Source organism: Bos mutus, chromosome 14, assembly GCF_027580195.1.
Source record: "Bos mutus isolate GX-2022 chromosome 14, NWIPB_WYAK_1.1, whole genome shotgun sequence".
Taxonomy (NCBI): domain Eukaryota; kingdom Metazoa; phylum Chordata; class Mammalia; order Artiodactyla; family Bovidae; genus Bos; species Bos mutus.
The window spans coordinates 76,271,486-76,286,163 of NC_091630.1; the positions used below are offsets into that span (position 1 = coordinate 76,271,486).

General features: G+C 49.7%; 1 protein-coding gene across 1 annotated transcript in view; it reads right to left on the reverse strand.

Moving 5' to 3' along the window:
* The window catches only part of TG (thyroglobulin), a 234,181-nt gene that overhangs the window by 26,289 nt on the left and 193,214 nt on the right, over positions 1-14,678 (reverse strand). The window contains exon 42 of the mRNA XM_005900741.3: positions 13,129-13,296. Within this exon, the coding sequence (XP_005900803.2) occupies positions 13,129-13,296 (168 nt within the window). The remainder of the gene's footprint in view (positions 1-13,128; positions 13,297-14,678) is intronic.

The following is a 14,678-nucleotide window of genomic DNA, read 5'->3' on the forward strand; positions in this document are numbered from 1 at the left end:
GAGGATGGGCGGGGATGGGGAGGGGTCCCCAGGCACCTCTCTGGGGATGGGCGTCCAGTTGCAAGTAAGTCTTTCCCCTTTCCTTCTTCCTTTCTTTCCTCCGTTCCTTCCTGTCTAGCTTCCTTCCCATCTTTCCCTCCCTCCTGTCTTTTCTTTCTTTCTTGTTTTCTTTCTTCTCTCTTCTTTTCAAAATCTGTTTTTAAACTGCAGTATCACTGGTCTATAACGTTAGATGACTTGGATGTGTACCACATTCTATTCCTACTTCTGGGTACCCGACCGTGAACTCCCCACCAAAGGTTTAGTTTCCATCCCATCACATACGCCTGAGACAGTAAATGAAACTGAAGTCAGTCCCTTTTACCCGTCTTCCCTGCCCCCACCCCCGCCTCTGATCACCGCTACTCGGCCCCTGCTGTGTCTACGCGTTTATTGTTGCTTGGTTTGGTTTGTTCAGTTGTTTGTTTCACCTGCAAGTGAAGTCGTATGGTATTTGTCTTCCTCCTTTTCCTTCTTCCCTTCTTTACTTGTCCTGTCTGCCTGGAAGAGCCTGGGGAGGGCCATGTTTCCCCCGCCAGGACTCAGTTTCCTTATTTCTGAAGATAAGGGGAGGAGAGAGATGCAGCTCCAGCGTGTGAGGCCCAGGCCCCTTGGCCCCTGTACAGTCCTGGGGTGTGTGTTTACATATTTCTAGACTCTTATGTCAACACCAACATGTGCTTATCAGGACTTCGTGACGTGTTTAGATTGTTTTCCTAAACGTTCCTAAGCACACCGGGCCTGTGATTAGAATTCAAGGAGTGGATATGATCAGTAAGGAATCCCTGCTGTCTGAGACACAACCCACTGGGGTCACGGGCTGTGCTGCCTTCAGCCTGGCTCACCAAGAGCCTGGACCAAGGTGTGAATCACTGATCAGAAGCACGTCTGCTGGTGGCTACACGCCAGTTTTGGGAGAGATGAAGAAAGGAGATAGGGAGAGGTGTGCAAAGATGGCTTAGTCTGAATTCTATCATAATGGGTTATTTCTTGGAAAAAGATCTGAAGAAAATATGGCAAAAAATGCTAATACCTGTTAAATCTGAATGTGCCTACTGTATCAGTGTTTATTATATCAACATGGGTTTATTATACAATGCATATATTATCAAATATTTCTGATCATGATCTATAATAAAAGACATTGGATACATGCGGAATTCACACACACTCACACTGAAAGGCCTGTAGTAATGTTCACAAGTAACACTCATTCTCGTTGTTAACATCTATGATGTATCTGACAGTTTTCATTGTATTGTATTGTATTGTAGTCTTGGTCTAGTCTATTCAAAATGCTTGCCTGCAATCTAATTGACTTCACAATCTTCTAATAGTTTAGGTGGAAACCATCATGTTATTATCTGCCCTTTTCTGAGTTTTTGACATATTTTATCCCCCAAATTATATTAGTCACCATTCACATAACTCCGATTATTGCTAAACATTTAGCATGTGTATTTCACTGAAATATCAAAATCACCATGAGTTGGGCAGTTGCATAGAATCACTGTCAAATTCCAACAAAACTTTAATATACAGGGCACAACACAGCTCTGGGCACACAAGGTCAGTAGATGTGAGTAATTTTTTTTTTCCTTGTCCCAGATGCAGGCAGGGGCCCCTGGGTGCCTTCAGGATGCTTTACTGAATCCCCAGGGGCTATTCTTGTTCTATTCTTGTTCCAGGACCACCGAGGAACCCCTGAACCACAGGACTCGGTGTGGTGCTCTGTAAGTGCTGGACAAAATGAACAGGGAAGACCTTGCCCTTCGTAGAGATAACACAGGAGAAGCTGCAAGTCCAAAGTCAAACCTCCTGGATTCAAATCCCCACAGCTGGAAAGACCTGGACTTGGATGCCAGCTTTGCTAGGTATCGGATGTGCATCACGGCGACTTCCTGGACCTCTCTGCCTTTGTTTTCTTCTCCGTGCCATGGGCACGATAACATTACCCTCTTAATTAAACTGTCCTGAGGTTACACGTGCACACTGTTAGCATGATGCCTACTGCTGGATGCATGCAGACTCAACCCTGGGCCCAGCTCAGCTGGCTCAGAGGAGCTCATGTTTTACAGTAAGACCTGATCCGTGCTGGTGCCCCTGGCTGTGGGGCCAGACCCTTGGAACTCCTCTTTGGAATCACTGTTGGAGAATGACTGACCTTGTCCTGGTGCTGCGAAAATTCTTTCCACAAAGAGGCCGCTTTTAGGAGCAGCACGCCATTAAGCCCCGGGCCTTACTAGAAGCACCTCAAACAGCCTGAACAGTTTCACAGCTAGAATGCTGAAAGGAAGGTCCCAGTTTCTGCTGTCACGAGACTGCAATTCATTTCACATTCTAACAGGACCTGAGTAGCTCAGACGAGCTGGACATGACAGTGTCCATGGTCACTAGTCTGGAGAGATGGCTGGAGCGTGGACCTGGGACACAGCGGGGCGTGTGTGGATGCAAAGGGGCCTGATTTCAGCAAGACCCAGGTCTCTTCCTGCTTGGCAGGGACAGAAGCACAGATGCCATTGCTGGTTTAATTAAAGAGGCAGCGGGAGGGAGTGGGGCCACCACGTGACTGCCAAGCCAGGGGCCAGTGGCACAAGCTGTAATTATGGGCAGGACCTTCCTCAGAGGCGGGTTTGCTGGGCGTGGGCTCATTAAGGGCCATCAGGGATTGGCACATCTGAGCCGCGTGGTTTTATAGGGCTGCCCTGAATATGCCCCACAGAACAGTTAGAGGAGCCCTGGGGAACATTTAGAGACTGCAGAGGGGTCCAGAGTCACCTTGCATGCTGGTGGCCTAGGGAACTGAATGTGGGGTTCAGACCTGGCTCTGTGTGTGGCCTCAGAAGATTCATTGCCCATTGGTGTCCCCAGCTCCACAAAGCCCCAGCAGGAAGCCCAGGAGCCCCTGGTTCTCCCCCTCCTTGAAGTTATGCAAAATGGTGTGACATTGTAAGCTGGAGGAGAGAGAGACCCAGAGAAGCATCTCCAAAGGCAAGCAGGTGCACGCTGAAAGGAGCAGTGAACGGACAAACATCCCCAGAATTCTCTAGAGTTCCAGGGTACCTGGAGACACAAATCCTCCTTCATTTAATGGGCATACGTCAGAGACGTACTGTGGCCAGAAGCTGAGGGGTTTGAAGTGAACAGGACACAGACCTTCCCACAGAACAGCCTGGTAAGGTAGAAGAGCTAACTTGTCAATGAATGAAGTGGTTGTGCAAACCATCGAGGGCTGGTGTCCAGCAGAGACGGGGGTGAAGCAGAAAGAGGGCGGGTTTGGGAAGCACACGATCGCTTCCTCACTCCCTCCTCAGCCTACCCTCATCACTCAGGCCTTCCCCTCACCCCCCTGAGACCGCTCCTATCAAGGGCCCCCGGGACCTACATCTTGTCAGGTCCAGGGGTCAGATCTCTGCCCCCATCTCACACCACTTCCAATGACGTTCTACCCTCAACCTCAGCTTCCTTTCACAAACACGTTCCTTTCTTGGCTTTCTGTGAAATCAAGATTTCTTGGTTTTCTTCCAGATCTGTATCTATAGCTCTGAACTCGCTCCTGAACTCCAAGCTCACCTACCCAACTGCTGATGCTACATGTATCCCCAGTCTGGGCCTGCCTCCCCTCTACCGTGTCTTTAGCCCTAACTTAACACACCAGCTGGCCCCCTGGGCCTCACAGTGGACCTCAGTCTGGTCTCTCAATCCTTTGTTATCTTTCCACAGTCGGTTTTCCATAGAGCCGCCAGAATGCTCTTCAGATTCACTGATCAGGAGTATCATTTTCTAGTTTGCACTTTCTGATAATGGCCCCCTGCAAGTAGAATCAAGTCGCTGCTCAGATGGCCTAACAGGTCAGCTTTCCGCTCTTACTGCCCCCTCCATCACCCACTGGGTTTAACAGCATCTGGCCTTCTCGCCTCTCAAACCAGCCCTGCCCCAGGGTCTTTGCACCAGCTCCTCAACTGGCTCCACTCACGACAGGCTCTTCTCACCACTCAGGACCAGAAGTCCCCTCCCCGACCTCCCTGCAAAGTGCTTTCCCCCATCGCTTCCTTTCCTCTCTTGTTACTGTTACAGCTTTCTTCAGAGCACATTCCATGATCTGAAACTCCTATTTCCTTTGTTTACACACCACTGCCACTGTCCTTTCTCTGGAACATAAACTCTGTGAGCCAGGAGCCTGATCTCTTTGGTGGGGGCTGGGGGTGGGGGGTTACAACGTTCCCCAGAGCCATGAGGTGAGCCCTCAGAGAGTTTGTGTTGATCCCTCCTGCCCTGACCACTGGGTGTGGAAGTGACCAGACCAAAGGCTGACTTCACCTTCCAGCAGGCCTCTGCCAGGTCCCGTTGTAATTGTAGGGGCCATGATAAAATGTTCCTTTTAATTTTTTTTAAATCAGAAGAAAAAATTAATAATAATAATGAACATATACTAATGAATCCAGGGACTCCCCTGGCAGTCCGTGGGTTAACACTTCACCTTCCAAGGCAGCGGGTACATGTTCATCCCTGGCTGGGGAGCTCGGATCCCACACAACCCAGGGCCAAAAATCCAAAATATTAGACAGAGGCAATATTGCAACAAATTCAATAAAGACTTAAAAACTGGTCTGCATCAGAAAATCTTAAAAAAAATAAATAATGAATCCAGCCTGGCTTACATTCATCTTTTACTGGCACAGTCAGAAAATATTTTTACTGTTTTGGGGAAATGAGTCAAACCCGTTGATCCTTGGTTTTCCCTTCACAGAGCACAGGGGATACTGAGACTAGGGACACAGGTGAGTGACAATGCTAAGGGTCGGCTGGTTACAGCACCAGCGTGGAGGGGTCTCGGTACATACAGCTCCCACGGTTGGGTGCTGTCACCTTGCCTGGAAGTCCTTAAAAAATAGGACTAAAACTACCCTATGACCCAGTAATCCTACTACTGGGCATAGACCTTGAGAAAACCATAATTCAGAAAGACACATGTAACACAATATTAATTGCAGCACTATTGACAACAGCCAGGACATGGAAGGAAGCTAGACGTCCATCGACAGGTGAATGGGTAAAAAGACTGTGGTATATATACACAGCAATGGAATATCACTTGGCCGTAAAAAGGAACAACGTTGAGTCGACTGAACTGAGGTGGATGAACTTAGAGCCTGCTATACTGAGTGAAGTAAGTCAGGAAGAGAAAGACAAATACCATAGAGTAACGCATTCACAGGGAATCTAAGAAAATGGCACTGATGAACGTATCTGCAGGGCAAGAGCAGAGACGCAGATGTGGAGGTGCAGGTGTAGACACGTGGGCCAGCGAGAAAAAGAGGGTGGGGCAAACGGAGAGAGCAGCCCGGTGGGCTTAGTCACTAAGTCGTGTCCGACTCTTGCGACCCCATGGACTGTAGCCTGCCAGTCTCCCCCGTCCATGGGATTCTCCAGGCAAGACTACTGGATGGGGCTGCCATTTCCCTCTCAGAGTAGCATAGAAATATATGCACTGCCATATGTAAAATATCTAGCTAGTGGGCAGTTGCTGTACAGCGCAGGGAGCTCAGCTCGGTGCTCTGTGATGACCTAGAGGGGTGGGAGGGAGGCTCAGGACAGAGGGGACACACACACACACACACAGAGCTGATTCATGTTGTTGTATGGCAGAAAACAACACAACATTGCAAAGCAATTATCCTCCAATTAAAAATAAATTCTAAAAGAAGAAAAAAAAAAAAACACAAGTTCTCACTTAACTACAGGGTTGGTTGCCCTGTGCCCATTCAAAGACTAAAGAGATGCTAGCTCTCAGACTGGTTCAGCTGCCTGCATGGCATGGCTAAAGCAAGGAATCCCAACCTGTTTTTCTGATTCTGGGTCCTGGCTTTCCAGAGGGCCCCAGGATGTCTAGGGTCCGCACCCTTGCATCTCTTCACCCCAAAGGGCTGGGGATTCGGCGTGGCAGTCCCCGTCTCTCTCCACAGGAAATCCATGTGCTCCCTGAGACTCTGGCACGCCCCTCTGCTGTAATCTGTCACCAAAGGCTTGGTTTTCCCGGGCTGGGGCTCATGCCAGCTCCTGGGGCTGCCAGGTGCCACTTTCCAACTTTCAGATGGGCTGCCCTCCCCCTCCCAGCTCCCTGCAGGGCCCCCACCCCACCTGCTCCTGGATGAGGCCAACTCCCGGCCAAGCTCAGGGGCAACACGGCGGGGGCCGATTGCGGTTTTTTTCTCGCCTTCCTTGGAGATGCTTGTGCTTGGAGGGGAAGGCAGAGCATTGCCTCTTGGAACAAATCTGCTTTTGATCATGCAAATTAATGCCCGGTTAATGTAGGCAGACTGTCAATTTCACCAGTTAGGAAGAGAGAGAGAGAGAGAGAAAAGAGGGAAAAATCCCCACCACGGTGACTGACGAAGAATTTCAACGGAAAGCTGCTACTTCAGAAAATAAGATCGTTCTCTGTGAACAGAGCCATCACAGGCATCTCAGGGCGCGGCGATGCACCACCGGTACGTGGTTAACTCTGCCGGTGTCGTTAAGGCTCCTCGGGTGGGCCACAGGCGGCCTGGGGTGCTGGGGGCTGAGGGTCTTCACGTGGACTCGCTGGAAGCCCTACCCACCCTCTCTGGGCTGAGGGAATTTATTGGGTCTCCGCTGCTGTGACAGACGGGTGAGTCTGGGGCCTCACTTGGGGTGGGAGGTATGTCTATCTACCTCTCTCATGACTTTCCCTGGGAAGCTGGATGGTGTGTGTTTGGGGTTGGGCTCTGGATGGTACTGATGCAAGAGTGGAATGAGAGGAAAGCATGTGTATGTATCTGCCACGATTTGGAAAACTGGTGCAGGTCAGGCGAGGTGGTTCGGTGATCATACACTCTTTGTATTCCTGCCTCCTCGGGATAATTCTCTGGACTGGGGACAATAGCTTTGATATTGATTGTCATAGCACAGTTAAAGAATCAAGGGAAAAGCTAATATTTATTGAGCACATGCTACTTACTGCCTGTATTTTTTTCTTTCAACATCTTTATGGGGATATGTACTGATAATCTCCCGATTTTACAGATAGGGAAACTGAGGCTCAGGCTCTAGGGAGCTCAAATTCTCCTGATTACAATCCGTGGACACCCAGGACACTCTGGCGCTCTGCTGACAGACAGCTCAGGGGACGGGGTACCGGCCAGTTCCGTCATCACTGGGTCACTTCTGCTGTCGGTGCTACTGTGGGTCCAATGACCCCTTCTTCCCCACCTGCGCAGACGTCCTGCAGTAGGTGTCTGTCTCTCCAAACGGTGTGTATCAAACTGCCTTTTAATGATTTATTTTTGCCATTTTCTATTTTGTTCCTTGACTGTGAGCTCCTCGAGGGCAGGAATTTAATTTGTATTTATGTCCCAAACACCTAGCACAGTGTTGGGGGCACAGTAAGTGACCTTGTTAAGTGTCGCATGACTAATTGAACAGGTCTCTGTGCTGGGAAAACATGCTCGAGACTCTGTTCTAGTGGATCTGTCCTGCTTCTCAGCACAGACAGGGTGGGAGAGGCGGGGCCGATACGGATGGATGGAGGATTGGGGAGAAGGAATTGCTGGGATGAAGGTCCTTGGGGATGTGCCACCCGGGGCTTCTCCTTGATTAATGGCAGCTGGACTCAAGTGCTACAGAGCTGTCCAGGGGGAAATGGAGAAACCCACAGCCCAACCCTGAATGCAGGTCACGAGCAGGCTGAGACAAAGCAGGGTAACCCGGAGGGCAAGTGGGCACAAGGTTGTTGGAAATAAAAAGGGAACTTCAACACCACATTCAGAGGGCAGCTGGTAGCGTGGTTCCCACTTGGGTGTCCATGCTGGTCCATGGCAGCTCTGTGCCAGGCAGGACTCTGAGGACTCCTCTGGGCTATGATCTGTCTGTAGGGTGTAGATGGTGCTAGTGCATTTCCACCCCCTGATTTCCTAGAGTTGAATACAGAAAGCACCCCCGACTGGAGCCAGAGGACCTGCAGCGGGGACTCGGCTTTGCAAATGGCTAGTCAGGTGACCCGTCATGCGTGCGTGTTTAGTCGCTCGGTCGCGTCTGACTCTGTGGCCCCATGGACTTTAGCTCACCAGGCTCCTCTGTCCATGGGATTCTCCAGGCAAGAATACTGGACTGGGTTGCCATTTTCCTCGCCAAGGGATCTTCCCGACCCAGGGATTGAACCCAGGTCTTCTGCACTGCAGGTGGACTCTTTACCATCTGAGCCACCAGGGAAGCCCCTAGGTGACCTGAGGACAATATCAATGCTCTCAAAACATGTTTCTTCCTCAGTACAATGGTGTTAAGTGTTGCTTCATGAGTATGGGCCTCATAGCATTATGGCTGAGATAAAAGAAGAGTGGGGGAGGAATTGCGAAGTCCTTTGCACTGAGTGGCCCTGGTTCTACCTGAGTTCCTGTCCGTGTGAGCATCTAGCATGTTGTCATTGGTGGACAGCAAGCTCACGAAGGGGAGGTCGGCTTTTCCCAGAAGGCTGGGATAGAAATAGAGTGCCTTTGGAGTTGGACAGACTTGGATTTGAATTCTGACTTCTCTCTGAACTGGTTTCTCATTGGAAAATTAGTGATAATAATCCCTGATCCATAAGGTTGGTTGAGGATGAATTATTGGTTTTGGTCAACCCAATCTTTCCTTAAAGACTCCTAAGTCAGATCCGTAATTTTATTCTTTCAAACTAATAAAGATTCATCGAGCACTTACTGTGTACCAGTCACTTTTATAGGCACCAGAAATAGAGCAGAAAGCAAAACAGATAAAGTCTCTGAGCTCAGGGCGACTTATATGTGCTCACATTCTAGTGGAGGAGGAAATATGATAGACAAATAGATGACATTCAGGGGTACAAGTGCTGAGGATGGAGAGCAGGACAAGGGAGAGAAAGACTGCTGGGGGTGTGGTGCCCTCTGTACCAGAGTGGTCCAGCAAGTTCTTTCTGAAGGAGGTGAGGCAGTGAGTTACCTGGAGAAGAACATCCTAGATGGTCTAGTGGTTAAGAACCCACCTTCGAGGGTTCGATCCTGGGTCAGGAATTTAAGGTCCCATGTGCCACAGAGCTACTAAGCCAACGAGCCACAACTAGAGAAGCCTGCACCTGCAAAAAAGAACCAGCACAGCCAAAGAACATTCTAGAAGAGGGAACGGAAAGTGCCGAGATCCTGAGGTGGGAGTGTGCTCGGCAGATCTGAGGACTGCCACAGGGACCAGTTGGGCTGAAGCACAGTGAGCGAGAAGGGAGCGGCAGCAGATGAGGTCAGAGACCGTATCAGATAGCGGTCGTGATGGACTGGGGCTTTCCCCTGTGTGAGCTGAGGCCACTGGAGGACGTTGAGGAATGAAGGGATCTGACTTATCCTGTGAAGGGATTACTCCAGCCACGGTGGTTCTTACACCTCATAAGAGGCAAAACCAGAAGCTGGACGATGGTTGGGGGCCATTATAAAAATCCTGGAGAAAGATGATGGCATGGGTCAGGGTGAAGGCAGAAGTGGTGGGGAGAGAGGGCTGGAAACGTTCTGAAGATACAGCCACACAGACGTGCTGATGGAAAGCTGGGAGCAAGAAAGAGAGGTTTGGAGCCTGTGCCTGCAGAAGCAGGAGCTACTGTTTATTACAATGGTGGACAGTGGAGGACAAGCTGGTTGGGGCTGGAGGAGGGCATCAGTGGAATCAGCAGTTCCTCTGGCTATGTTAAGAGTGAGAAGCGATGAGACCTCTCAGTGAGGATGCCAAGTAGACCCTGGGCTAAGCCAGTCTAGGGTTCAAGGGAAAAGCCCGGGTGGGAGATAGAGAGTCGGGCTGGAGGTACAGGTCAGTCCAGGAGATGCAAGCATGTACACGTGATGGCTCTGCAAGTGTGCATTTGGCCCCAAGCCTGACTGTTACCACATCCTTCTTCCTCCCAAATTTCCAGTCAGCCCCTGGGTGAGTTCCCAGGGGGACATAGTCTCCCAAGACCCTGCCAATGGCTGCACTAGTGCCTGTTCACAGGAGGACAAACACGGGAGGGAAGTAAGACAGGGACAGTCTAACCAGAACGAAGGTGCTAAAGGAGCACTGGCTGGGACGGGTTTGGATACAAGCAGAGACCGGAACACAGCCGGGCGCTACTCCACCCGGACCTGCCGGCCAGGTCCCTGATCTGGAGCCTGGCCCCCTACCCGCCTCCTGATGTGGGCAGAGAGCTCTCGTCAGCAGACACCATCTTTCTTTGCAAGTGGACCAAGGAAACAGCTCCTTGAAAGCCTCTAAAGGGAAACTCAATGAGAGGGATGGAAACACATTGCTGCGGAGGGTTGCCAGTTCTCTGGATCTGGGCTCCCTGCCATGGGGGCTCTGAGAGTCAGGGCAGAGCTGGCAAAATCCCAAGATGCTGCCAGGAGAGGAAAGACCAAGGCAGCCACAGACCATCCTCTTACACTGGGCTGTCATCACCCCCAAGATATAAACCTGAGCTGTCCTATGGTCAACCCTAGCACCAGGTCCATCAACTGGGGACCAACGTGTCCACATTGCTATATTTAAAACGGACAACCAACAAGGACCCACTGTAGAGCACAGGGAACTCTGCTCAATGCCACGTGGCAGCCAGGATGGGAGGGGCGTTTCAGGGAGAATGGATATATACGTATATGTATGACTGAGTCCCTTCGCTGTCCACCTGAAACTCTCACAATATTGTTAATCTGTTATTCTCCAATATAAAATAAAAAGCTTACAAATTAATAAATAAAAGCTCCCCTCCCCCGGTTCCAGTGGATGGATGGCTTTTCCACCAGGAGTTAGGGGTGTCTAGGAATTTGCTGCCGGGGCCTGCTTCCCCCTGTCTAGGATGCTCCCTAGGCTCCCAGGAATGCAGTTCTTCCCCTCTCCCTAAGGTTGGAGATGGGCTAGGATGCATTTTCAGTGCATGGTCCAAAGGCTTAGAGCTTAGAGGATAGAATATCTTCTGCACAAAGCTTCCCATGTCCTCCCCTGCCGGGTCATGTGAAATGAGGAACTGCATGGAAGGGACTCCAGGGCTGATGCACACGTCTTTCCAACCTGCCCGTGCTGTAGGGCACTGTCTCCCACATGGAGGATGTAGAGCGTGCAGCAAGAAAGGACATTCATTTCTTTCTCATGCTTTAAAACGTTCTGTTTTTGTGAATCTTTTATAACAATTGGTATAGGACTATGCATGTATACTATTAATACTCGAATGACTAAGCTTCCTACTTTTTAATTGATGACAGACTTGATCAAAAGTAATTTGAAGAGCCACTGCTTTAAAGAAAAGCCCAGGGCTAGTGGTGGAGAGTGGCCTTGTTTCAGCCTTTCCTCAGTGAAACTGTCAGTCTGGTTCATAACCAAGTTGCAGACCCTCGAAATAAAGGGCTGAGTCATAGATGGATGCGTGGCAGAAAAACGTAGAGATGGATCAGAGGCAAAATTCCTTCTCCATGGCTGTGAGCCAACCAATGGAAGCTGACAGTGAATAAGCTGTGCCGTATGCCACCTCCTAATACACACACACACACACACAGCTCTCTATTTATACACATATACATGGTATTGTTGTTCAGTCGCTAAGTCGTGTCCGACTGCAGCCCCATGGACTGTAGCACGCAAGGCTCCATGGGGTTCTCCAGACAAGAATCCTAGAGTAGGTAGCCATTTCCTTCTCCAGGGAATCTTCTTGGACCAGGGATTGAACCCGTATTGCCTGCATTGGCAGGTGGATTCTTTACCACTGAGCCACCAGAGAAGCCCATACATACCTGTATAGGCACATATATACGCATATATGTTATAGATAATGTGTACATATGTACGTTAGTAATGTTCATAATACTAAATTCATAGTATTATGAAAATTCTTTTCACACCGATGCACCTCCTGAGATAGTCCACGTTAATTGCTGTTTATTCTTTCACATAGAAATATATACAATTATACACACTTACATATTTACAGATATACACTGTTTTTTTAAATATACGAATACTACCTTAATTTCACACTCCTCTGGGTTCTGACTTTTGTTTTCCATTCAATAACATATCACAGGCATCCTCAAGACAGGAGAGATGGGCCTGGTTCATTCTTTTTAGCATCTACATTATGTATATCCAATAGTTCATGTGTATCTTCATTCAGTTAACCACTTCCCTGTTCATGGATATTTGAGTTGCTTCCAATGTTTTGCTATAACAATTAATGCTGTGACTAATACCTTTATATATTAACATATCTCATCTCAAAATGGTAGTTTGCATTTTTTTTTTCTTTTGCTCTAAGATAGATTCCCCCACAGGAGGTAGATTACCCAAGGGAATAGAATAATCCAAAGGATGAGAGATCCCATTCAGTTGTGTTAATGATCCTTATTTGCTGTTATTAATTCCAATGATACTGCCTTATATAGAGTCAAACTGAGCCAACATTGACTGTCTGTCCTCTGTGTGTGTCATGAGCTGGGACCACCATCCCAGGTTGACAACCTAGAGGGCCATCAGGAACAGAGAAGGGGGTGGGCCAGGGGCCAGTGTGCCCGACCCCTTCCCAGGGGTGGCCACATCCTAGTGAGGAGTGATGGCCTCTCTGGTCTGAGCAGGAAGCATATGCTCAGGCAGATAAATGACCCCACGAGTCCCTCACACTCTGCTGTGTCTCCAAACAAGCCACAAGGCTCACATTTGGGCTTCCCTGCCACACTGCCTTCATCCACCCACCTCTCCTCCTAGGCTCTGTGGGATAGGCATCCTTCGTGGGTACAAGGGGTATGCACAGCTGGAACCCTGAAGCTACAGACCTCTTGAGTCAGCCTTGCTGACGGTTTCCCACTGTGATTCATACATTCACAGATGTAGTTTCTGGATGTGTCTGTGTCTGTGTTGCTCACAGCACAGCAGGTGTCTTATTTCTGAACCCCACCCCCACTACCATCTCCTAAATTCCTTACAGAGCTTGTGTACATGTAGTTTTCCAGTGACTGTCTTGAAAATAACAAGCAAGCAAGTCCATGACTCTTGACCAAGGTCTCGCTTAGGTCCAGAGTCACTGGGCCACACCCTAAGGCCCCTCCCACCTACCTTCACAGCCTTGGCTCTGTTGATGAGCCCGTCGTCCTGAGAACTTCCAATGAGCAGATCCACCTTGACCCGTGGGGCTCTCTGCAGCACTCGGGCTGGGGTCTCTCGGAGGTACTGGCCGTCGACCACCGGACCCCAGTAGTGGAAAGGACCACTCACAGCCAGAAGCTGCATCAGGTGCAAAGTGGTGTCATGGTTTATATAGACTTCATCCTCAAAAACTGATACTGAAATAGCCAGTTGTACTGCTTCACCAGGGGCTTCCCCAGTGGCTCAGTGGTAAAGAACCCCACCTGCCAATGCAGGAGATGCAGGAGATGAGGGTTCAACACCTGGGTAGAGAAGATCCCCTTGAGAAGGAAAGAGCAACCCACTCCAGTATTTTTGCCTAAAAAATCCCATGGACAGAGGAGCCTGGCAGGCTATAGTCCAGAGGGTCACAAAGAGTCAGACACGACTGAGCCACTGAGCACAACACAGTTGCTTCGCTTAATCAAGTCTTAACCATAATGAGCACCAATGCTGGCTATTCACCCAAAGCTCTACTGGGAAAGAGAGTAACGTGGCCAGAACAGCAAGCAGGCAGGACACCAGGCCACAGTGCTGGGGTCAGGATGGCGAGTCTTACTCGGAGCAGTGACTAGTCCCTAGGAGAGCATCCCAGAACCTCCCACCAAGATGACAACAAATCCACTGGGAGGAAGGGTAAGCCTGAGCCTGTAGGGGATATGGATCGTGATGGTGGCCAAAGGCAGGACATGACGGGAAATTTATCAGCTTTAGTCACAGTCTGATTAGCTCATATTTGGAAGAGCTGAGGATAAGACTTGCTCCAGGTCCATGAGTCCAGGCCCGCTGCAGAAGGGATGAAAGCCTCAGCTCAGATGACAAGTTATTCTTTCTAGAGTCCCCTTTGTCAATATCAGGGCCAGGCAGGGAGCCTGGGGGCTGTAGCACCATCTTTATACGTTGGAGAAGAAGCACACAGCTGCCATGTCTAAGGGGCATGGTGGCCTCGCTGCACTGCAGCCCTGTCCACAGTACTCAGTACATGTTACTGTGACCTGACCAGGTGACACCATGATCCCAGCAAGACCCTTTACAGATGTCACTTCATCTTCTCTACTCTGTAAGAGTCCCGTTATTAACCCCATTCTGCATGCATGCTCGTGCCTGAGTCTTTGGGACCCCATGGACTGTAGCCCACCAGACTCTTCTGTCTATGGAATTCCCCAGGCAAGAATACTGGAGTGGGTTGCCATTTCCTCCTCTAAGGGAATCTTCCCAACCCAGGGATCAAACCCAGGTCTCCTGGGTCTCCTGCATTGGCAGGTGGATTCTTTACCACTGAGTCACCTGGGAAACCCTATTATCCCCATAGTACAGACAAAATCTGGTGCACAGAGACCAGTCGATCCTCAGGACCCGAGTTTGGTCCATGACGTACTGCAGCCCAGGCACAGCTCAGGGAGGCGGGGGGGTGGTCAGGGAATATGCATTTGGCCCCAGCTGGTCACCAGCCTACTGCGTGGCCTTGGGTGGGTCCTGTC